At 47.0% G+C, this 25,119-nt stretch overlaps 2 protein-coding genes across 4 annotated transcripts in view; one reads left to right on the top strand and one right to left on the bottom strand.

Moving 5' to 3' along the window:
* Nucleotides 1-16,851, bottom strand: part of KHDRBS1 (KH RNA binding domain containing, signal transduction associated 1) — a 33,509-nt gene extending 16,658 nt beyond the window's left edge. The window contains exon 1 of one of the 2 annotated variants that reach the window (XM_060257909.1): nucleotides 16,320-16,851. In XM_060257909.1, coding sequence (XP_060113892.1) covers nucleotides 16,320-16,647 — 328 coding nt within the window. In that variant the 5' untranslated portion in view covers nucleotides 16,648-16,851. The remainder of the gene's footprint in view (nucleotides 1-16,319) is intronic. The other variant, XM_060257908.1, reaches the window with a different exon arrangement.
* The window catches only part of PTP4A2 (protein tyrosine phosphatase 4A2), a 57,639-nt gene continuing 48,808 nt past the window's right edge, over nucleotides 16,289-25,119 (top strand). The window contains exon 1 of one of the 2 annotated variants that reach the window (XM_060257910.1): nucleotides 16,289-16,392. The gene's annotated coding sequence lies outside the window, so the exon portion shown is untranslated. Of the gene's footprint in view, nucleotides 16,393-17,066; nucleotides 17,140-25,119 lie in introns of those variants that run through there. The other variant, XM_060257912.1, reaches the window with a different exon arrangement.

Raw genomic sequence — 25,119 nt, 5'->3', positions numbered from 1 at the left:
ATTGAGACCAAGGTTTCCTGACTCATTACCAATGCCTGTTATTGTCATTTGGCATCTGAAAACTTCATTCTCCAGGATATAAGGACAGATAGACTCACATTCCTGTTTTATCTGAAAAAGTGAGCAGTGACAGATAAAAGCTCCTGCTTTGACACAAATGCTATTATTTGTTAAGGGGCTACTGGCTCCTGTTCACTTCCACCAATGAATGCAAGCTCTTAGGTTTCTCCCCCCCATATGTTAGAACTATAAAGGGGGATCTCTCCAAGTACCATGGGACTTGTCTTTCTCTCTCTCTGGCTCTTTCTTTCCCTCTCTCCCCTCCCTCTCTCTCTGAAGAAGTGTGCAGGCACACAAAAGCATAAACCTGGAATAAGATGTTGTTGGTCTTAAATGTGCTATGGGCCTCTTTCTGTCTGACTCTCTCCTTTCCCCTCCCTCCCCAGAGGAAGAGGGGGAGGAGCCCTCAGCCAATCGAGGGAACAGCCCATTGGACTTACCGTGAGGGGTCCTTCTCCTCAGAGATTTGGAGGACATCTCCGTGGGTTATTCCTACTGTTCCTTCAGGGAGGCAGGAAACACTTTTTTCACCTTCCTGTTGGTGCCTTCAGAATAACCCCGCCCTCAGTTGTGGGACTCCAAAAGCAGTATTGTCTTCCCTCTAACTAGAAGGACTATAAACACAAACTAACAACTTATACTACAATATAAACTGTAACATTGAACTCCGATAGTACTGAAAGTAGCACAGTACAAGGGAGAAAAGCTGTAGTAAGTAGAACCTAATAAGATATAAGTGATGAAGATAAATCTGGGAGTGGCAAGATGTCCTCCGAACCTCTGAGGAGAAGGACCCCTCACGGTAAGTCCAATGGGCCGTTCTCCCTCAGAGGTTGTCGGACATCTCTGTGGGACCTACCAGAGCAGTCCCCCCTTAGTTGGGTGGGTCTTTATCGCTGGCCTCCCCCAGAACATGCTGTAATACCTTTCTCCCAAATGCTGCATCTGCTGATGCCATGGAATGAATCTTATAGTGTCTTATGAATGTAGATGGAGAGGACCAAGTAGCAGCTCTACACACCTCTTCGAATGAAGCACGATTCAGCAGTGCCGCATTTGTGGAGGCACTCCTAAGGGAATGGGCTGTAATTCCTCTAGGAATCTGCAACCCTGATGCCCTATATGCTTCACTGATACAGGCCTTTAGAACTGCACTAATTGACGAAGTGGACATCTTATCTCCAGCTCTGGGAGGAAAGATGTTGATGAACATATAGTCAGTTTTCCTAATCGACTCAGATCTTAGGACAAAAATTTTTAAGGCTCTGCGCACATCTAAGGTATGCCAAACGACTTCTTTTGGGTGTTTGGGTTGTGGACAAAATGTGGGTAGGTAGATTTCTTGTGTGCGATGGAACTTAGAAACAGCCTTAGGCAGGAAGGAAGGATCTGTGCGCAGAACCACCTTTTCTTTATGGAACACGCAAAGACCAGCCTTCACTGATAAAGCCCCCAGTTCTGAAACTCGACATGCAGACGTTATGGCTACCAAGAAGAGAGTTTTCATTCGAACCCATTTTAAGTCTACCTCTCGAAGAGGTTCAAATGGCTTCTTTGTAAGAGCTGATAAAATTGCATGGAGCCGCCAAGATGGAAAACGATGGACTGTTGGAGGTGACTTCAAATTCGCCCCCTGCAAAAATAACTGGATGTGTGGATGTTGAGATAGCCTGTACCCTCCAATGACCGGTAAGACGGTGGAAAGGGCAGCTATCTGCCTTTGTAATGTAGCTGGTTTTAACCTGGACTCTAGGCCCTCCTGTAAAAACGCTAGTATCTCCACAATGGAAGGAGCAAGTGAAGAGACCTTTTTTCTACAACACCAGCGGACAAAGGCCTTCCAAGTTTTATTTATTTATTTATTTATTTTTATAATTTCTATCCCGCCCTTCCCAACAAGTGGCTCAGGGCGGCTCACAGCACGAAGTTCCACATAAATACAGTTTAAGCATAAAACAGTTAAAAATAATTAATACAGTTTAAGCATAAATCAGTTAAAATAATTAATACATTTAAAATTTTAAAACATTTAAATATTTAAGACATTAGGGACAGCAACCTCTATTATAACTACACCTGATTTCTTGTTGCTTGTACCAGCTAGTCATAGGCCAGCCGGAAGAGGGTTGTCTTACAGGCCCTGCGGAACTGGGTAAGGTCCCGCAGGGCCCTCACCTCCTCCGGCAGCTGGTTCCACCAGGAGGGGCCCATGACAGAGAAGGCCCGGTCCCTGGTGGATTTTAAGCGGGCTTCTTTTGGCCCGGGGATAACTAGGAGATTTTGAGTTCCCGATCTCAGTACTCTCTGGGGAACGTGTGGGGAGAGACGGTCCTTCAGGTAGGCAGGTCCTAGGCCATATAGGACTTTAAAGGTAATAACCAGCACCTTGTACCGGACTCGGTAAGCTATTGGCAGCCAGTGCAGATCCCGGAGCCCTGGCCGGATATGCTCCCATCTCGGGAGTCCTAACAGCAGCTGGGCCGCAGCATTCTGCACTAGCTGTAGCTTTCGGGTTCGGCACAAAGGCAGCCCCATGTAGAGAGCATTGCAGTAGTCCAACCTCAAGGTGACCGTAGCATGGATCACTGTTGCTAAATCGTCGCGCTCCAGAAAGGGGGCCAACTGCCTTGCCCGCCTAAGATGAAAAAAGGCGGACTTGGCGGTGGCTGCTATCTGAGCCTCCATCGTTGTGTTGCATATACGAACGGTGGAAGGTCTTCTTAACGCTAGCATAGTGTCCGTCACCTCAGGTGAGTAGCCTAGACTTCTGAAGGTTTCCCGCTCAATCTCCACACGGTCAAGTGAAACCACTCCGGGTCGGGGTGCCACACCGGACCCTGATGGAGCATGTCGGGAGACACTGGTAGCAACAGCGGAAGGTCTATTGATAACTCTGTCAACATTGAGAACCACGGTCGCCATGGCCAATAGGGAGCTACCATGATGATTTCCGCCTGTAGAACTCTCACTCTCCGCAGAACTCCAGAAACCAGAGGGACTGGAGGAAACGCATACAGGAGACCTGGAGGCCATAGAGCTGTCAATGCGTCTGTCTGTTCGGCTTCCGGATGGAAGAACCTCGTGAAATACCTTGGTAGCTTTGTGTTTGTGTCGGAAGCAAAAAGATCCACTTTTGGTTGACCCCAACGTTGACATATGAGATCCAATATACTTGTGCTGAGGGCCCACTCGCCTTCGCAAATTGCCTGTCTGCTTAACCAGTCTGCCTGTATGTTGTCCTGGCCTTTGATGTGTTCCACCCTTAGAGAGGCCAGATTCTTTTCTGCCCATGTTAGAATCTTTGATGCTTCCCTGTGTAACTGTGAGGATCTGGAACCCCCTTGGTTGTTCAGGTATGCCTTGGCTGTTATGTTGTCCGTTCTGACAAGAACGTGTTTCTGATACAATTGTGCCTTGAAGGCAACCAGAGCCAGACGTATGGCTCTGACTTCCAGGAGATTGATGGGAAGCAGATCCTCGGGTTGTGACCACCTGCCTTGGACTGGTTTGTCCTGAAGAGTGGCCCCCCACCCCCCCCCAGGCTGGCATCTGTGAACAGCTCTAGGGATGAGGGAGGATGGAACAATTTGCCCTGGCAAAGATGAGTCAAGTCTGTCCACCATTGTAAGCTCCTCTTGACTGTTAACGGAATTATCAGATTTATGTCCTTTCTCTCCATGATCTGAAGCTGAAATGGCTGTAGGAACATTTGAAGAGGTCTGGAATGGAATCCGGCCCATTGGATCATGTCTATGGTCGAAATCAATAGTCCCATTAGTTTGGCAAGCAACATTAGTCTTGATGATTGGCTCTGGATGACCCTGATAGCCAAGTCCCTGATGGTCTTGGCCTTGGACAGAGGCAGAAATAGCGAGTTGCACGTGGAGTCGATCATTGCTCCTAGATGTTCCAACCTCTGGCTCGGCTGAAGCGAACTCTTTGCTATGTTCACCATGAACCCGTGCGACTGAAGACACTGAATGGCCAGAGCTGTGTCCTGAAGAGATTTCTCTTTGCTGTTGGATCTGACTAAGAGGTCATCCAGGTAGGGGTGAATGTGGACCCCCTGCTTTCTCAGCTGTACTATTGGATTTATTAAGATCTGGGAGAAAACTCTGGGCGCTGTTGACAGGCCAAAGGGTAAGGCCCTGTACTGGTAATGTTGATTCAGTACCACAAACCTTAGAAAACGACGATGAGAAGAATGGATAGGTATGTGAAGATAAGCTTCGGTCAGGTCTATGGAGGTGAGGTACTCCCCTGTCAAAAGTGAGCCCATAATGAATCTCAAGGTTTCCATTCTGAAATGACGTACACCTTGACGTAGCGGTTCAGAAACTTGAGATCCAAGATGGCCCTCCAGTCGCCATTCTTCTTGGGTATGGTGAAAAGAATGGAGTACACACTTTTCCCCCTCTCCGACCCCGGGACCAGTTCGACTGCTCGAATGTCGAGAAGGTGCTGGATTGCTTTTGTAGTAGTGAGACGTTTGTGACCCTGCTTGGGGGTAGGTGATCTGACAAATCTCTCTGGTGGAATGCGGCGGAACTCTATTGAATACCCCTCTTGTACAATTTTTAAAGACCATTGGTCTGCCTGAGAGGCTTCCCAGGTTGCTGCAAAATGGAGTAGTCGAGCTCCCACCGGTATGTGGTTGTAGTCATGCCTGCTTGGACTTGGCCTCTCGGTCGGGCTTGTCTATTTTGGAGAAGTTGTTCCGAATGAACCTCTCTTAAAGGAGCTCTTTGGCGTTTCCCAATTGAACTTTTTTGAATCGGTGCAATATCTGGCCAAGGAATGCTGAGTCCGAAAGGACTGAGGGCCCCTTTTTCATTTCTCCGAATGGATTTGGGCATGGCCTTCTTTTTATCCCTAGTCTCTACTAGGATCTTATCCAAAGCGTCCCCGAAGAGACGATCCCCCTGAAAAGGGTATGCTGCCACTGTAGACTTAGAGAGAAAGTCAGCTTGCCAAGCCCGAAGCCAAAGAAGGCGTCTAGCCACCGTAGTGGACGCCACTGCCTTGGAGGCAAATGTCAGGATATCTAAGGTCACATCAGCCGTAAATGACGCTGCCTTAAGAATGCGTGAGGCGCCCTCTAACATACGTCTGTTGTCCTCTGGTAACATCTGGAGTAACTTACGTACCCAAACAATGGACGCCCTGGAGACCAGGGAGGCCGCAGAGGATGCCTTCACAATCATGGCCACAGATTCGTATAGTCTTTTCAAGGTCGTCTCAGCTTTTTTGTCCAGAGGATCTCTAAGAGAACCCTGGCCATCCTCCGATACCAGGCCCGAGGATTGTAGAGCTGCTACTGGACCGTCCACAGTTGGAGCCTGTAATTGTTGGAGCAAGAATCTACATAAACCCAGTCTGACAGCCACAGTATGACAGCTGGTGATCTAGCTGCCAGGCTAGGTCACAGTGACCTGATCAGCAGACCGGCTTGAGCCGGCAGAAGCCAAGTGATGCAATCTGCTGAGTCAGCATGGCCAGGATTGGCTGCTTGGACTATATATGATCTGTGTGTGCATCACACAGGTCTCTCCCTGTGAGATGGTGGTTAGGCGAAGCACTTTGTCCGTGGAGGTGATATTGTATAGACTGCACAAGAGAGCACTTGTCGTGTATATATGTTAATACACCTTTTGGCACTAGTTGCACGTGTCGGCCTGATTTTCTTTCCTGAAGCCCTGTGTCGGGCAAGTCATCTCCCTCACTCTGCTACTCCCGCTCCGACAGGGTTATGGGCCCAGGGCGGTTCCGCTGCGCGGAGGAGAGAGTTGAGAGTTGAGCTGACTGTGAGTTTGGAAAGAGCCGGAGGCGAGGAACGCCGGTGAAGGACACAGAAGCACCACCGTTCTCTGTTTGAGAGCCAGAGGGACGTCGGCAGCCAGCTGTGAGGAGGAGTCGGCACGATGGCTCAGCAACAGCTTGGAGTAGCCGTTGAGAAGCTCACCCCAGCCAACTACGCGGTGTGGAGCCTGAGAATGCAACACTACCTCAAGCGTGAAGGGCAATGGCTGTTCGTGAGTAACCCCCCTGCTGACTTATCTCCTGCCGAGACTGTGTTATCGGATAAGGCACTGGCCAACATAGTGCTGTCTATAGGAGATGACCAGCTGGTTTATGTGCGAGGGAAGGACACTCCCAAGGCTGCCTGGGACGCGTTGAGTGCGGTGCATGTTAGCACCACTGCTGGTTCCCTCATGGCCTTGACAAGGAGGATGTTCCGCACCGTTATGCCGGCTGGAGGGTGTGTGAAAGATCACATCAAACGGCTAACGGACTGTTTCGTTGAGCTGGAGGCAAGAGGCAAGACTGTAGCTCCAGACGACAGAGTGTACATTTTGCTGTCGTCGTTGCCACCTGAGTACACTCCCCTGATAACTTCTCTGGAGACGGTGGACGTAGCGACCCTGACCATGGAATACGTCTGTGCCCACCTGCTTGACTTCCAAGAGAGAATTGCGGCCGTGAGCTGTCCGGGGGTGTCGGCCGGGCAGCGTGCTGTTATCGGTGTGCCCGGGAAGACAGCCAAGAATGAGCCAGCTTTTGCTGCTGGCAGGCGTCCGAAGGTGGAGGAAGTGGAGCCGACTGCGTTTGCAGTCCGTCGCTGCTATGGATGCGGGTCGTCGCAGCACCTGCTCCGAGCTTGCCCTGAGAGGGAGAAGAGGCGGGGGCGTGTGCGGCGAGAGCGGAGGACCGCCAGCCCGTGTGAGGAAGCAACCCGGCTGGTCACGTCTGCAGTAGAGAGCACAGGGTCTGCTTGGATTTTAGACTCCGGGGCAACGAGCCATCTCTGCTGCGAGAAGGAGTTGTTGAAAAACATTGACAGTCCTGAGCATAAGTATGTGAGATTGGCTGATGGGACCACTGCCAATTCTGTTTGCTCAGGCAATGTGGGATTTCCTGCACTGAAATGTATGTTGCAAAATGTGTTGTATGTACCCTCACTGCAGTCTAACCTGTTGAGTGTTAGCACACTGTTTGACCAGGGATACCAGGTGAGATTTGAGAAAACCTGCTGCAAAATCCTGGGAGGTGGGGGAAAGTTGCTTGTGACAGGAAAGAGGGAAGGTAAACTGTATGTGGTCCAGAGTGATTGTGCCCAGGTGGCTCAGGTGTCGAATGAGCCTGTGCACAATAATTGTATACATTTGCTCCATAGGAGACTTGGGCACTGCGGATTTAGGGCGTTAAAGAAAACCCTGGAGCTTGTGCCTAGTTTGAAAGTAAATCCTTGCAAATGTTACTTGGATTGCCAGGTCTGCAAGAAGACCAAAAGCAAGGCGTGTGCTGTTGCTAAAGAAAGCTCAAGGGAAAGCACACGAGCCCTGGAACTAGTCCATTTAGACGTTATTGGCCCATTGCCAAAGAGTCTGTCGGGGAGGAGATACTGCTTGGTGGCCACCGACGACCACACGAGGTACGCGTGGGTTTTCACCATGGTGCATAAGTCTGAGGTGTATAAGACATTCACCAAGTGGGTCAAAACAGTGGAGAGACAATTAGGGGTTAATCTCCTAGCTGTACAAACCGACAGAGGGGGGGAATTCTTATCTAACCAGATGAAACGTTGGCTGGAGAACAAGGGCATTGCCCACCGTCTGACGAACCCGGCAACGCCCCGAGAAAATGGGCATGGGGCTGTATTGCAGAATGTGATGTATTGCATGTTAGAGGATGCACAACTGCCAATGACCTATTGGGCAGAAACCATACATGCAGCTGTTTTTTTGCAAAATAGGGTTTGGTGTAATACTGTGAAAAATGTGCCTTACAGGTTACTGTTGAACAAGACCCCAGATTTGAGTTCTTTAAAAGTCTTTGGGTCACGGGCTCGGGTTGGCATCCACTCCACGAGTAGCGGGGAGGGGGATGTCCGGGCAGAGAGCCTAATTTTTCTGGGCTACAAGCCAAGGGCCAGGTGTTATCGTTTCTGCAATAGCAAAAGCAAGATAACACTTAGTAAGAGTGCCCAGTTCAATGAAGAAAGCAGCTGGCCAAGGTTGCACTCCTTGCAGAAACAATTTGTCCTGCTGCCAAGTAGCGATAACGATGTTGGAGCGCAGCCCAGAACTCCAGCCCAGGAGGTGGCACCCAGTGGGGCTGGAGAAGGTGAGCCGAATGCTGGCACAGAGCCCGACGAGCAGAGTCAGGAGGCAGAGCCTCAAATGCAGGAACTGGAGGTAAAGTGTGAGAGTCAGGAGGTTCAACACCCAATTACAGGGGCAGAGCAACCAGCCCAGGAGGTGGGAACAGAGCAACCCGAAGAAGACAAAGCTGGTCCAAGCACAGGGCCACGGGTGTCTGCCAGGTCCACCAAAGGCCAACGTCCCGCTAGGTACAAGTGTCCCTATGTCACTCTGACTGTCAATCCAGACCCACCCGGATTTGAGGAAATGTTAAAAGAAAAGGCTAAGAAATGGAAAGCCTGGGTGGCAGAGTGCGAGGCAAGGGAGAAGGAGGCTGAAGCCAAGCGTCTGAAAGAGCTGGCTGAACAGGAACACGATGATGTGTTTTACAATCATGATGAGTTCCTGAACGAATTCCGGAAAGGGTTCCGAGCTACGTAAATATGAACTGTAATGTTGCTGGTGGACATGTATGTAAACTGTGTAAAGTGTTTTGGTGCACTGGGTTTAAATAGATTAGGAGGTGTGTTGGAGCAAGAATCTACATAAACCCAGTCTGACAGCCACAGTATGACAGCTGGTGATCTAGCTGCCAGGCTAGGTCACAGTGACCTGATCAGCAGACCGGCTTGAGCCGGCAGAAGCCAAGTGATGCAATCTGCTGAGTCAGCATGGCCAGGATTGGCTGCTTGGACTATATATGATCTGTGTGTGCATCACACAGGTCTCTCCCTGTGAGATGGTGGTTAGGCGAAGCACTTTGTCCGTGGAGGTGATATTGTATAGACTGCACAAGAGAGCACTTGTCGTGTATATATGTTAATACACCTTTTGGCACTAGTTGCACGTGTCGGCCTGATTTTCTTTCCTGAAGCCCTGTGTCGGGCAAGTCATCTCCCTCACTCTGCTACTCCCGCTCCGACAGTAATAACTCATTAGTGTAAGCAGGAAGTGCGTACAACTTTTTTACTAAGCGAGGGAACTGCTTAAGGGAAGCTGGCTTTTCCCATTCCACTCTAACCTGCTTTTCAAAGTATTCTGGAAATGTGAAGACTTGTTCAGAAGTTTCCCCCCGGGGCAAGAAAGTATTTCCGCTGGTTCTGGACTTAAACTTCTTTGATTTAGCTACCTTGGCTTCCTCATCAATGGGCCCCTCCTCAATTTCTAATGCTGAAAGTTTTGGCTAGCAGAAACTGGTAATCATCCTGACGGAAGAAACGACTAGGCTGCTCAGGTATTTTAACCTCCTCCTGTTCCTCCTCTGAGAAACATTCCCCCTCTTCCCTATCCTCCTGATCAGAGCCAGACGCTATAGATTCAGGCTCAACAGGTAGGGATTGGGAAGACTGTAATGGGGCCTTTCGAGCTGCCTTGGTGGGCCAGGAGGAGCGGGGAGGATCTAAGGGAAAGGTTGGTCCCTGAGGGAGAAGCCCCATTCGGGCGCAAAAGGATCCCATTTCCTCCTGCATTGCTCACCTGATAAAGAGCATAGCCTCTGGGTCCAGAGGGTTGCTCATTAGTACATTACCCCCGTCCTGAAAGCCTTCCATTTGCAGCTGCAGGTAGTTCCGAGCCTCCGGAGTGCCTGCTCTTGGGGGTTGGAAGGTCTGAGAGCTACGCCCTGCACTTCCAAGATGGCTGCTGCTGTTTGCTGCCGCCCCGAGGCATGTAGCCGGTGCTTCCATTACGCGCCGTTTCTTGGCGCTGGCAGCCGAATAATCTGCGGCCGCATTGGAAAGGGTGCGAGCAAGCCACGAAGGCAGGTCGGCACCTTCAACGCAATTTGCCGCTGCGAGAGGCACGGCGTGCAACTCTCCCTCCTCATCCGAAAGGAAACAGTCTTTGCTGCAGGCCATTCTAAAACGGCCCAATCTGATCCCCTCTGCTGCCTTTGCCCAGCGAAGGGAAAGAGAAAGGGGAGGAAGAGAAATAGCTATGGAAGGGAAAGAAATAAGAGAAAAAGAGAAAAAAGGCTTAGCCTAGCCTTGTGCTGCTGCTCCCTGTAGAGGCAGGAACAAAACTGAGGGCGGGGTTATTCCGAAGGCGCCAACAGGAAGGTGAAAAAAGTGTTTCCTGCCTCCCTGAAGGAACAGTAGGAATAACCCACAGAGATGTCCGACAACCTCTGAGGGAGAAGGGAAGCTTGACTCTCTGTCCTATGTGAAGCAGAAAATAGGAGAGACTGGGCAAAAGCCAGCTCTAATTCTGGAAATGGGAAGGAGGAACAGGAAGCAGAAAGCAGCAGACAGCCAGTTGCATGTGGGCCTGACTGGAGCCCTGCAGGGGCCAGATCCAGGCCACAGGCTGTATGTTTGACACCCCTCCAAAGAATTTCCTTGGATGCTCTCGTCAAGACCCAGAAAAGATGGTGGTTGACCAGAACAAGGAACAAGAATAAACCCAGATATTATGTATCTTTCCCCATCCATAGGATGTAACTGTCAGTCAGGTCTGTTATGAGCATCTGATGTATGATAAAACTCAACCCCCTCCATACAGACAGATCCAGGTGGGAACATCTCAGGCTCATTCACTGGCTCATCTTCCAACACCATGTATGCCTTTAAGTGTGCCAAAGGATAAAGGACACAAATCTGACATCAAGAATCACAAAACTGAGAAAGTTGTAGGAGAGCACTTCAACCTTCCAGGACATTCAATGGGTGACCTCAAAGTAGCTGTTTTATTACAAAGGAATTTCAAGAATAGAATGGAAAGAGAAACTGCTGCATTACAAATTATTACAACACTTGGAACAAACTCCTCTCCAGGACTCAATAGGGATATTGTTTTTTATCTCATTAAATATGTTAAACCCATCTTCACCAGATAGAGTTATACATCCACTGTATTCTAATGTATGCTTTTTGTATTGGCAAACTGGAAAAAATGTTTATAACGCTATGCTACATGTTAAACTTTGTACTATTTTGCATGTTTATTCACTGCCCACTGTCTATATGTAGCACTGCTCACTGTATCCCATTTCATAGTCTGATTAAGTGTGCATGCACATGAAAACTTACACCCTGAATAAAAAAAGATTGTTGGTCTTTAAGTTGCCATTGGATTCCCCCTTCATTAACTTTGCCTGTAGTTAAAAAAATTTCAGTGAAGGCAAGAAGCCCTGATTATCCTGGCATCTCTTCAAATGACAATCTGTATATTATCTGTGGTCCAGAATTACTCTGGGTAACCCCTCTGTGTATCAAGGAGGAATCATGGAGACACATATCTCCATATCTTAGATGTTTAGACTGTTACCCTGGACTCTGGAAATGTAAACCATTCTTTTTAGGACAGAATGCACTCTTACTTGGAAAAACACAGCACTTAGCCAGATTACAGATGCTAAGCCAAAGACCTGACAGAATAGAGGCCGGGCTAATTCAAGCTACCATACAGAAATGCCCCAGGCTCACTTATATTTCTGCCACAATTTGACACCAACTGGAATCTCCAAAGTTGATTTCAAAGAGAGACCTATGCAGAGTGCATTACAGTAGTCTGAGCCTTGGATGTCACTGTGGCATGGATCCAGTCAGCCAGATCAGCCAAGTTAAAATAAGGGTCTAGCTTCTGGGCTGTAAGTTGGGAAAAAAGCATTTTTGTGGCTATATTAGCTTGCTTCTCCAGTAGTAATGCTGGATCCAGTATAACCCCATGGCTCTGAGCCTACTCAGCAAGGGTCAGCTGAACCCCACCAAAGTGAGAAGCACAATACAGTTTAAGACTTCAGGCTCTCCACCAGTGTCATTTCCATCTTATCTGGGTTCAGTTTCAAAATGTTCACTTTTAGCCGTTTCACCACAGCAAGTATACTGATAAATTAACAGTGTATCTTCAGGGCTCTGGGTGAATTGCTGTAGAACCTGCAACTCTTCTCTAGAAGTTTTTGATTAAAGCAAGAACATCTCTGGTGATAAAACAAAACAGAGGTTCAGTGGCACCTTAAAGGTCAACATTTATTCCTGCACTTCTTGAGATATAATAGTTTCTGTAAAACTGAGGTTTCTCCTATTGTATCCAAAGAAGAGAAACTGTTTCACAAAAGCTCATCCTCAAGGGTTGTTAATCTTTAAAGGGCGACTACACTTTTGTTTTGCTACAAGCTATGCCACTGTAATTATCTCTGGTGATAAGATTTCATTGTTGGACTTTTGAGGAACACATTAAAATTTCTGCATAATTTGTAAATTACAAAGTTTCTCAGTTATAAAAAAACAACAGAATCTGTACTTCTGCAGGACTGATTAGTTCATAGACCACAACCCCACACCACCCTTAATAACCACCCCCTCTTCCCCTTTGTTCTAAATTCTAGTTATTGCCAGGCAGTTGGGATCAGTTGATATAGCAAGAGCTTGAAAACACAGCAGCTGCACTGTGGTAATACAGCTAGGAGGCCGTTAGGCGCTGTCAAGATGAGGAAGGAGGCTGCTAGAGAAGACAAAGGCTGCCATTTGCTCCCCGTTTTGTTCCAGTGGAAAAAGGACTACTGCAGATATCCAGAGACATGAACGGAAGGTTGAGGACAAAGCCCTTCTCTGTCTTTGCAAAAGAAAACGAGGGTAGATATGCAGAAAGCTGTGGTTTGAAAATCAACCCTAGTCTTAGAATTAAATCAACCAACCAGGAATTACCTTTTGAATAAATCCCTGTGCACAGTTCTTTAAATCCTTCTCTGACCGTGGGAAAAGATGAGCATTTTTGTAAACCACTAACAAGTCAGAAAAGCATGGCCCAGACACAGTAATACAACTCTTGTTACAGGGTTGGCTGGGCTTAAGAGATGTGACAACCTGGATGCCTAAGCCCAACAACAACAAAAAAAAAATTGAAAAGAAAATCCCAACATTTTTCCAATAGAAAAATAGTACATTTGGGGGGAAGCTAAAACAACTCTAAATAAGTATTTTGTTGGGTGAGTGAAATGCTTTTAGGATAAAATTTTGGTCAAAATGTGTAATATGATGTGTATTATCATGCATCTGTAGCATTAGTGATATGTATACAGCAGACACATACCGTAATACATTTTTAAAAATTTCAATGTGACTGAGCTTACCCACAATTAACATGGTATGTGCATAATTATACTACTAGACAATAATTCTTTCAATGCTAGCTAGCCAAGCATGCTGCTAGTCCTATTGTAATTGTATGAGACAAGTAACATTTTCCCTTTTGTTTCCTATTTTCAACTTTCGTTCCCCCCCCCCACTACTACTTAGATGACATAAACTGTATCAGTGCAATCCTAAAGAGTTACATCAGTCTAAGCCTATTCATTTTTATGGGCTTATACTGGAGTAAGTCTCTTTAGGATTGTGCTGTAAGGCAGATGGGCATAGAGTTTCTGTCTAGTATTGCTTTATTGGCTTTTCTTATAGAAAACTCCAGCATTTAGACTATCAAATTTTGTAAATATGTCAAATATTATTAATGCTGGAGTTTGGGATTAATAAATATTACTCAGACAAACTGACATTTGTTTTCCCAAACAAAACTATTTTTATGGCTTCAAAATTTTCAGAAAGCAACTACAAATACTTCAGCTTGCCCAGTTAATCTCACAAAGGAAAATATACTGCTTAGAAGCCACAGGGAAAAAAATCAGTGAAAACCCCCATAGTCTTGTTATGTCTGAACATAACTAAATGAATCAATTAAGATAGTAACTCCATGAGAGCAGCCTAACACCAAACTACTCAGAATCGACCAGTCTCTCTCTCTCACACACTTCTTGCCCTAACACTTCCAGGTTCAAAGGAAGATTCAGGAGAATACTGTTCCCACTACCTAATCTACACTATTAAAGAAAACAAAAAGAATTGAAATATATGCAGTCCTTTATCAAACCTCAATTTATTTTACTGCTTTAACAGTATACATTACTACACTGAACTCCTCAGCAGTGTATTGTCATAATTAACATTACAGCAGAAATCAGAAAGTTTAAATAAATGCCTTCAGGGGGATTTTTTCCCTCCAGTGCTTTCTATTTTTCCCCAGACTTTTACATGCCTAATCTAGGTAAATTTTGTATTTTAAAATACTGCTGCAAATTCACAGTCTTTACCCAGTTGCCAAATTACCTTGGATCTTAGGAACAGTTGAAAAATCTAATTTAAGATTAATTCAGATTCAGGGAGGAGTCTCCCTACCTTCTGTTTGTGTCCTAGTAAGGGAGGCTTTTATGTGAGTGCAAACAGAACACCATTCTTAGACAAAGAAAAATTAATTTTCTCAATATTGCAGCTACTGATTACAAAACAGAAAACCATAGTTAAGCAAAAGCTACATAAGTACTGAGAAAAATAAAAATAAAACCTTTGAGAAATGCAATCCTCTCTTCCTTAGTCTAAAACTTAGTTCTCCTACCCATAATACATATGATCAAGGACTATGCAGAAAACGCTGAAAATTCTAAGCCCCTCTTTCCCAATAATTTCTGTTTCTCTTTCATTGAATTCTCTTAAAGTGTTCCCAGGGCAATGTCAAATCTTATCTCCAGTTCTCTATCATTTGTTTTCTCAGCTACTCCACATCAGCATATAAACTGGCATCTCACTAGCCTTGGTAGACTGAGGGCTACAGAAAAGAACTTGACCTGTAACCTTGGTTACCTGTAAAGCTAATTTACCTTAACTTCTGAATATTAACAAAGTACAATTTAAATATTTATACTCAGGGCTTTTTTTGTAGCAGGAACTCCTTTGCATGTTAGGCCACCCACCCTCATGTAGCCAGTCCTCCAAGAGCTTACAGTAGGCCTTGTCAAAAGAGTCCTGTAAGTTATTGGAGGATTGACTACATGAGGGGTGGGGGGAGTGTAGCCTAATTTGCAAAGGAGTTGCTGCTACAAAAAAGCCCCGTTTATACTGAAAAGGTCAATTTTTCACACAGGTATATGTGGATGAAATCCTATCATTTTGAAGATAAACATTTTCAACAATAATGGCATTGTGTGACTAAATTCACAACCATGTGCAGACAAAAGCATAACTGTACCCAGAAATATGTTCTTACAGGTGCAAAACTCCAAGCTTGCAAACAGCTATTAGTCTGGCTGTGAGTGACATCCTTGGTTTTAGAGAGCAACAACTGCCTCTGGTGGCCATGCAATACAGAATTTAAAAACTGCAATACAATTTCTTTCACTCCTCAGAAATTCTGTCAAAACAGGTTGATTAGTTGTATTTGTGATTTTATCTCAAATACTAGACCTGGCCAGTGTTTTATTACCATGTATATGAGGCCTAACGTCTATTAATGTTAAGTTCCGTCAAAACTGGCTCATCACTGGCTCACAAGGGGGGGGGGGAGCCATTAAACTTCAGTGCAAACATTTATCAAGAAGTCTGGCTGCTTTCTACCCTCCCTCAAGTAAACACAGAAAAGGGCAGTGGAAATAAATCGGTCTTGCTTGTCTGGTAAGCCTTGCTTTTATAAATGGGGTCTATTCATTACGGGGACCCTGCCTAACCATACGGGGGGGGGGCGAGAAGGGAGATAAGATCCATACTGGGTTCTGTTCCTACTTTCAAAATATATACCAATTCAGTTGTTTAAAACTGTGTGCAAAGTAAGGACGAAACAAGCTGGCATGGCCTAGAGTTCAGCACAACACCCGCAATGCCCACGTGTAAGCAAGATCCGAAGGGCCGAAAAATAATCCCCCCAGCCTCCTCAGACACGCAACACGGTTGCGAACATTCCCGAACAGCTACCACTGAAATTGGAGGTGTGCGCGTGTAAGAGAAAAGGTCCATCAGACGATACAGCTACCTGTACCCGCAAAGCCACCAACGGAAGTTAGCGCTGGGCCCCGTTTCCATTTTGTACAAAATCAGCGTAACTTTTCTTAACATGCGTACGCTACAGGCACGCAATCTGGTGCTGAATCATGTACGCGCCCATGGAAAACCCGCGCGTTGCGTCCCTCCCACGAAATGGCGACCTAACCTATGGGGAGCTTGGAAAAGAGCCACGGGTAAGGGCGGGCGAGTCAAGCCGTCTACTAAGGCCATCTCAGCAGCAACATGGGGGAAAGGCCTTGCCCAGGCCTGCTCCCTCCCTCCCTCCCCACTGTGGGCCCGGCGGCGGCGCAATTACCGGCTTGCAGGAGCTGCATGGCATGCGTGAAGGAGGGATCCAGGCTGTCCTTCTCGGCCATGAGCTCGGGAAGGTACTTGTTCTCGGGCTCGGTCTTGACGGTGGCGCCTGGCATCAGCGGGGTGGGCGCGCTGCTGGGGGCCGGCGGGGCCGAGCTGGTGGCGCTGGGCGGCAGGAGGGGCGGCGGTTGAGCCCCCCGCGCCCCTCCGCCCCGGCCCGGCCTACGCGACGTGCCAGCAGCCTGGGCCGACTGGAGTCGGGCCGAGGCCGCGGCACCGCCCGGGGCCCTGCCCAGGCGGGCGGTGGTGAGGTCCTCGCGGCGCTGCATCCGCGGCCGAAGGAGCGGCAAAGGCGCGCGAGGGAACAGGGTTGCCACGCCGACCGAGCGCCGGGGCCGCTAAGAGAGGAAGTGATAGGAGAGGGAAGGCCCGGAGTGGAACGCCTCGCGCTTCTCCGACTGCTTTTCTCTCAGGCGCGAACCCCGCGGCCGCCACCAACTGTCACTCAGCCTAGCTCTCCACTACGCTTGCGTGAGCACTAGGAAACCGCGGACTGCGCACGCGCAAGGCCCACCTCACGCCGAACGACCAAAAAAAGCACCGACGCACTGGATCCACTGCGCAGGCGCACCATCGCCTGACTGCGGGCACCGCCTTCCTTTCTCCTCCGCTCGCCGCGCGCACCCTTCGCGCACGCGTAATGTGAAAGCGTTTTCAAAACACGCATGCGCTGTCAAACAATCAGGTCTCCGGGTGGGGGGTGGGAAACAAAGCTTGCCTGGCGAAGTTTATTGCTGCGCATGCGGAAGGCTGCCTGCGAGGTAAGAACAAAGCGAAGCCATGGGCGCGTGCTCGCTAGAAGAATTGCGCATGCTTACCAGAGGCGACTTTTTGGCTGGGCGGGGTGTCCGTATAGTTAGCTGCCGCAGTACGCATGCGCCTTGTTGCGCAGTTTTAGTCCATGGTGCAGCGCCTTAGTTCAGCTTCATAGGCCTAGGGGTGGCCAAATTTGGTCACCGCGAGAGCCACATAGACTAAACATCAGTGTTTGAGAGCTACAAGACATGAACGTCAGCTGTTTGAGAGTTTCAAGACGGGAAGGAATGAAAATAGATGGGGAAGGTGGAAAAAAAGCAGCTTTAACTAAATGCATTCTCCAAGCTGCCGGCTGGCTTGGCGAAGTGACTTAAAGAGAGAAAGGCCTTCTCCAAGCTGGCTGGCGTGGTGGTGGGGGCTTCGAGAGTCTCCCAGTATGTTTGAAAGAGCCACATGTGGCTCCTGAGCCATAGTTTGGCCACCCCTGATGTAACTCTATAGTAACTCGCAGACGTGGTATTCAAAATGTAATAGGACTTAGAACTGCACAGAATTACAGCTTGTAACTGTAGTATTACAGCACAGTCCTATGCATGTTTACTCAGAAGATGCTTCATACACTTTGTTTAAAGGGATTTATTTCCAGGTAGCAATTATAGTGCTTGGCCCCAAGCCAGCTGTATAGGGTGGTTTAGTCTACTTTCTGGAGCTACGAGAAGTTCCTGTGTTAGCACTGCCTGGACTGATGCCCTTTGGAAGGCATGAGATAGAAACTTAGGACTTTGTAATGTATTTGTTTTATTTACAAATGTACAGGTGAGGGCAGAGATGCTACTGTTCATCAGATCCACACAAAGAGAGATTTTGTAGCATACTTCATTACTCATTTAACTCCTAGCAGCATGCTCAGGTTTTCTGCTCCCTACTCAAAACTGCTGTTTCATCACAGGCAACCCACAAGAAGGAGATACCATGTTTTTATCATCTATTCCAGGTGAAACAGTCAGTTCAGTTTCTGCCCCCCCCCCCCATGATGAATGCAATGATCACCTCCAGGCTAGACTACTGTAGCTCACTCTTACGAAGGGCTATCCTTGAGACTGACCTGGAAATTGCAACTCGTCCAGAATGCAGCTGAATGCATTCTTACAGGAACATCCGTCAGAGCATATATTCAACCAGTGTTCCGCCAGCTGCATTGGCTCCAGATTGACCACCAAATCATGTTAAAGTTTTGGTGGTAACCTTTAAATCCTAAATCAGTGGTCCCCAACTACCAGGCCTGCGGATCGGTACCGGTCCGTGGCCTGCTACCAACTGGGCCGCAAAGCAAGGCAGAGCCCCCCCCCCCCCCCCGACTACCTAGGATCCAAGTGGATAAAAGAGGCAGTGTGGCCTCACTCCGAAGCTGCATCCTCTTGTAGGGGAAGCAGCCTTGGATCAAGGCTTTGTAATGTATTTGCTTTATTTACAAATGTACAGGTGAGGGCAGAGATGCTACTGTTCATCAGATCCACACAGAGAGATTTTGCAGCATACTTCATTACTCATTTAACTCCTAGCAGCATGCTCAGGTTTTCTGCTCCCTACTCAAAACTGCTGTTTCTTCACAGGCAGCCCACAAGAAGGAAATACCATGTTTTTATAATCTATTCCAGGTGAAACAGTCAGTTCAGTTTCTGCCCCCCCCCCCCGATGAATGCAATGATCACCTCCAGGCTAGACTACTGTAGCTCACTCTTATGAAGGGCTATCCTTGAGACTGACCTGGAAATTGCAACTCGTCCAGAATGCAGCTGAATGCATTCTTACAGGAACATCCGTCAGAGCATATATTCAACCAGTGTTCCGCCAGCTGCATTGGCTCCAGATTGACCACCAAATCATGTTAAAGTTTTGGTGGTAACCTTTAAATCCTAAATCAGTGGTCCCCAACTACCAGGCCTGTGGATCGGTACCGGTCCGTGGCCTGCTACCAACTGGGCCGCAAAGCAAGGCAGAGCCCCCCCCCCCCCCGACTACCTAGGATCCAAGTGGATAAAAGAGGCAGTGTGGCCTCGCTCCGAAGCTGCATCCTATTGTAGGGGAAGCAGCCTTGGATCAAGGCCACACGGCCTCTTTAGTCCACCTCAATTCTGAGCCAGTGGAAGGGGCAGTGCTGCTGCAACCTTAGCCTACTCATTTATAGAACCCCGCCGATCAACTGGTTGGGTGGGATCTTTAAATGGGAGGGTGCGGCAGATTGGCCTGCCACCTGGCCACCTAGTGGGGAGATGGCAGAAACAGCCGCAGTCTCCTCCCCACTTTTAAAGACCCCCATGGGGGGCAGGGGCATGGGCTGGGGAGCAGCCTAGGGCAGCAAAACCCCCAGTTTGGTGTAGTGGTTAAGTGTGCGGACTCTTATCTGGGAGAACCCGGTTTGATTCCCCACTCCTCCACTTGCACCTGCTGAGATGGCCTTGGGTCAGCCATAGCTTTCATAGAAGCTGTCCTTGAAAGGGCAGCTGCTGTAAAAGCACTCTCAGCCCCACCTACCTCACAGGGTGTTTGTTGTGGGGGGGTGGGGAAGGTAGAGGAGATTGTGACCGCTCTGAGATTCAGAGTATAGGGCGGGATATAAATCCAACCCCCCACAGTGCCTCCCACATCAGTTCACGGAAAAATTGTCTTTCATGAAAGTGGTCTCTGGTGCCAAAAAGGTTGGGAACCACTGCCCTAAATGGTCTGAGACCTGGCATACACCCAAAGAGCATTGCACTCAAGCAATAAAAACCTGCTGGTGATCCATGGCCCCAAGAGCATCCAGCTGTCCTCAACTCGAGCCAGGGCTTTTTTGGCCCTGGTTCCAACCTGATGGAACAGTCTTCCAGATGCGATCTGGGCCCTGTGGGATTTGATACAATTCCGCAGAGCCTGTAAAATGGAGCTATGCTGCCAAGTGTATGGTTGAGGAAGACAACAGGCTTTTCATTAGCACTGGCCTCCTTTTCTCCTGTTCCTCCTCCTCCTGCCTATCAGGCAGTTTAGGTTTTAAACATTCACCCCCTGAGAATTTATGCCATTGGTTGTGTAATATATCTGATTGTTTTTACTGTATTTTATATTTATGGTATTTAAATTATTAATATTTCAAACAGTATGTCTATATCAGGGTGGCCAAACTGTAGCTTGGGAGCCACATGTGGCTCTTTCACACATTGTGTTGCTCTTGAAGCCCCCACCATCCTGTTGACTGGCTTGGAGAAGGCATTTCTCTCTTTAAATCATTTCTCCAAGCCAATCCAGCCAGTGGCTTGGAGACTGGTTAAAGTTGCTTTCTTTCCACCTCCCTCTTCCCCCATCTATTTCCCTCCCTCCCTCCCTCCAACATCTGAATTTCATATCTTGTGGCTCTCAAGCATCTGACATTTATTCTGTGTGGGTCTCCAGGATTTTAATATATATATAGTGGCAAATTGTGGGCAGGAGATATGGAAGGTCTCACATTCAGGCCATTTAAAAGGATCAGGAGGTAGCCAACGTGAAAGCCCTCGGTCAGACTGCAGAGCTGCTGCCATTTTGAGTAGAAAACACTGATGTTGAGTCAGTAGAAGGCAGCTTCAGGAGTTCATGTGACTCCATTAAAAAAGCGATTTTGTCCTCATGGCAGTTGTTGTTGTTTAGTCGCACAGTTAAGTCCCACTCTTTGCGACCCCATGGACAAAGTCACGCCAGGCCCTACTCTCTTCTACCATCCTCTGAAGTCTGCACAAATTCGTGTTATTTACATCAGGAACGCTGTCCAGCCATCTCATCTTTTCCTGTCCCCTTCTTCTTTTGCCTTCTGTCTTTCCTAGCATCAGGATCTTCTCCAGTGAGTGCTCCCTTCTCATTTGATGGCCAAAGTATTTCAGCTTCAGCATCTGACCTTCCAGGGAACAGTCTGGGTTGATTTCTCTTAGGACTGACTGATTTGATCTTCTTGCAGCCAAGGGACTCTCAAGAGTTTTCTCCAGCACCACAGCTCGAAAGCATCTATTCTTCTGCTCTTGGCCTTCCTTATGGTCCAACTCTCACAGCCATACGTTACTACTGGGAATACCATAACTTTAACTATACGGACTTTTGTTGGCAGGATGATGTCTCTACTTTTTATTATACTGCCTAGCATAGCTGTCCTCCCAAGGAGCAAACGTCTTTTAATTTCATGGCTACAGTCACCATCTGAAGTGATCTTGGATCCCAGAAATGTGAAGTCTGTCACTGCTTCCATGTCTTCCCCTTCTATTTGCCAAGGAGTGATGGGGCTGGATGCCATGATCTTAGTTTTTTTGATGTTGAGTTTCAAGCCTACTTTTGTGCTCTCCTTTCACCCTCAACAAGAGGATCTTTAGGTCCTCTTCACTTTCTGCCATTAGAGTGGTATCTCACATGGCAGTAGATCCTTTCACACCGTGCTGAGGAGAATTAGCATTAAGGAGAATATAGAGCCCAGGGAGAATATAGTGTGCCTCACTTGTATATTTCTTCCTTCAGTCCCTGAGTTGTCTTTTCCTTCAGAGCCAAATGCTGTTTCTTTGCTGCTCTCTAGTGGTGAAACAGAAACATAGTGCAGGTGAAACGGAATAGTGAGGATTTAACTTTTCTTCAGTCAGGTCTGAAAATGAAATGCAAGCAGTCCTCATGAGATTGTTGTGAAAATGGCTACATCATGTATGCAGGAAGGCTGGGAATACAGATATGATCAATATTTCCTCCTGCTTCCACACCAAAGTCTCAGCCATTAGAGCCTCACACTGGTTTCTTGTTCTCCCCTCCACAGCCTTCTGGTCAAATCTGGTTCTCTCCTTCCAGCACATACTCTAAAGAGTTCCGCTTGGCGCTAAAGCGTTCTATATAAATCTGCATATCCCCGCAGGAGTAAATAAATGTTCAATAATACTGGTAGCAGCAGTGGGAAGAAAGTGCAATTCCGCTCACCTATCATTCCTGTAATGTTCAATTATTCTATTTAATTGGAAGATTTGTATCCTGCCTCTCCAGAAACTTGCTGAAAGGTTAAAAAAAGAAAGGATAAAGTCATAATGCAACAGCAGAAGGATTACCAGTATTAAAACACACCATAAAAATAAGCCAGGGGCAGAAAAATGACATTCTGCACTCTACAATGGTATCAAAAAATGGTCCTCTGGTTAGAACAGGACCTTTACACATGGGTTGGAAGCTGCAGGAGGAGTTATCCTATAAGTATCTCAGCAAAAGCCTTTAGGACCTTAATGGTAAGATACAATCTCTGTATCCAGCCCATGATGGTATTGTGGTTGCTGCTTCTTGGACCAATTGAAGTTTCTGGGCCGTTTTCAAAGTCAGCCCTATATACTGCAGGCTACAGTGATCTAATCTGGACATTATCAGAACATGGATCACCATGGCCAGATCATGCTTTTTAAGGAATGGCTGAATTAACATATCACCCCACGCTGATAAGTGGTGCTATGTGCCCTTGGCCTACAACTGTAACATCGGTTTTTCAGATATAATGTAATATTTTCCATGTACTAATTTCAGCGGAACATAAATCAGCTGTAAAGCCCAGTGATAAATGCACTGGGAAAGTGCTCATGAAAACTGGCAATATGTTTAGTTTCCCCATCCTATGCACTTTCTTCCCTGCCAATTGTGTCCTGGGGTGTGTGTGTGTTCTCTTTTTGTAACTGGGAAACCCCTCCTGCATTCTTATTCACACAGGCAGGCTGCCAGTAATTTTCTACTGGCATCAGCCTTGAAGTTATCTGTCTCCAGATTATGAAGTCAAAATTTGTGACTGTAGGAAAGGAAGGAAAATAGGAGTACCATGTTAGCAATCTGTGTCTTAGGGTGATCTGGGAACTATTCACTTATGTTATATGGACAAGCAAATATATTGGCTCATGGTGGCTTTCTGCCCATAATTGTCCAGTTTCCTTGGCACTGCCATCATCGGTGAGCCAGCTTTTGGTATGCGGTTGAGACCAATGGTGAGGCTGTTTCCATACAAAGGCATCCTAGAGCTAGCTTTGAAAGCAAAAGTTTGAAAACCACAGTGGGTCAAAGTTCTTAAACACAAATGTGTTAGGGACCAGTGTTCTGGTTTTCTTCTTCTTTGTGGCAAACCACATTTTCTTTCTCCCCTTGAAAGGCTTTCAAGTTAAAACTCAGCAAGTGAATTTCTCATTTGTGGTTGCAATATGTCAGAACTATGCACACCATATGTGTGTAGGGAGGACAACTGTGTGACCATCTGAGGATTTCTTTTCAACTTTTCCTGCAGCTGCTTGCACTGTTAAAGTGGTTAAGTTGCCTTTCTTAAAATTTGCTTTGGCATGTGGTAGAAACTTCAAAGAAACATGGCTGCTCAGTATATTCCTCTGGTTTCTGAGTGCACCAAGGACCATTGACAGCCATCACTGAAAAATCACCTCACTCAATCTCAGGAAATGCTTCATTTGTGAAACTGAAAACCAGATGCTAGTGGAGAAAAAGAGGAGAGGGGTGCTGCTATAATGCAGCAGCAGTGTTGGAAACAAGCTGTTGGCTTGGATGGGTCCTTGGTTTGATCTAGGATGGCAATTTAAAAAAAAACATGTAAGGTAGGAAATGCAAAATGAAGCTAGGAAAAGTTGAAGGCAGCAGGAAAAGAGGAAGATCCAACATCAGATGGATTGACTGGGTAACGGAAACCTTGGCCTTCAGTTTGCAAGAACCAACTGAGCAATGCTGTTAATGATAGAAAGTTCTGGAGGACGTTAATTCATAGGGTTGCAATAAGTTGGAAACAACTTGATAGCACTTAGCACACACCCACTCCATGCGAAGAATGTTAAAACATACTAAATAAACCAGGAATACAATTCATAGTGATATTGACTGATAACGGTAGCCCTCCTCCCTTGTGATATATGCCTATTTATGCAGAAGTAAGCCCCTTTGGGGAGGGAAGGTGACATGATATAGCCTGATCTGACTGAGAGAGGCCATGGTTTAGTGACATAGCATCTGCTTTGCACACAGAAGGTCTCAGGTTCAGTCGCTGGCATCTCCATTTGAAAGGCTCAAGTGAAAGACCTTTGCCTGGAGATCTGCTGCCACTCTGAGTAGACAATACTGACTTTGATAGCCCAAGAGTCTGATTCAGTAGAAGGCAGCTTCATGTGTCCCATATGATCTTGTCAGATCTTGGAAGCTAAGCGGGGTCATTACTTGGAAAAGATATCCACCAAGGAAGGCTCTGCAGAGGAAGGCAGTGGCAACCTCTGCTTCTGACTTGCCTTGGAAGTCCCTCGCTGGGGTTGCTATAAGTCAGTTGTGACTTGATGACATGTAGGCAATCCCCATCATTATTTAGGATACTCCCCAGTATGTGTGTGGCTTCACTCCCCCACCTTCTTTCTCACACCCAGTTTAACAATAAATAGCCCATGTATCTATAAAACATACCAACTGGCTGTCATCGGTAAAATCATTACTCATGTTAATTTTAAGTCAATCAATTTGCCAAGTTAGTACTTGTGGAGCATGTATGTCTGCCTAAGGCACATGCCTGTGGCAGCAAGCACCATCTTAGAGACTGTTCCAGAAGGAATTGTATTGGTCTGCAGCAGAACAGTTAGAATTGAGTCCAGGAGCATCGTAAAGACCCACAAGAGTTCCAAGGTATATGCTGTCCTGAGTCAAAGCTCCCTTTGTAGGATGCAACAGAGCAGAAATGGAGATGGAAGGACTCAGATCTCCATTTCTGCTGTCTGACGAAGGGAGCTTTGACTCTCAAAAGTGTACCCTGAAACCCTTCTTGGTCTCTAAGGTGCTACTGGATTCTAACCATTTTAGAGATTGCATTCCTTCCAGTATATGTGTGAGAGAGAGAGAGAGAGAAAGAGAAGGAGACAGACAGAAGAGGACCATGGGGATCCCAAGTATTGTACAAATAATGCAGAACAAAAATAAATGCAAGAGAAACACAAGAAGAA

This window comes from Heteronotia binoei, chromosome 17 (assembly GCF_032191835.1).
Source record: "Heteronotia binoei isolate CCM8104 ecotype False Entrance Well chromosome 17, APGP_CSIRO_Hbin_v1, whole genome shotgun sequence".
Lineage (NCBI taxonomy): Eukaryota > Metazoa > Chordata > Lepidosauria > Squamata > Gekkonidae > Heteronotia > Heteronotia binoei.
The sequence above is the reverse complement of the archived record's forward strand: the minus strand, read 5'-3'. Positions and strand labels throughout refer to the sequence as shown.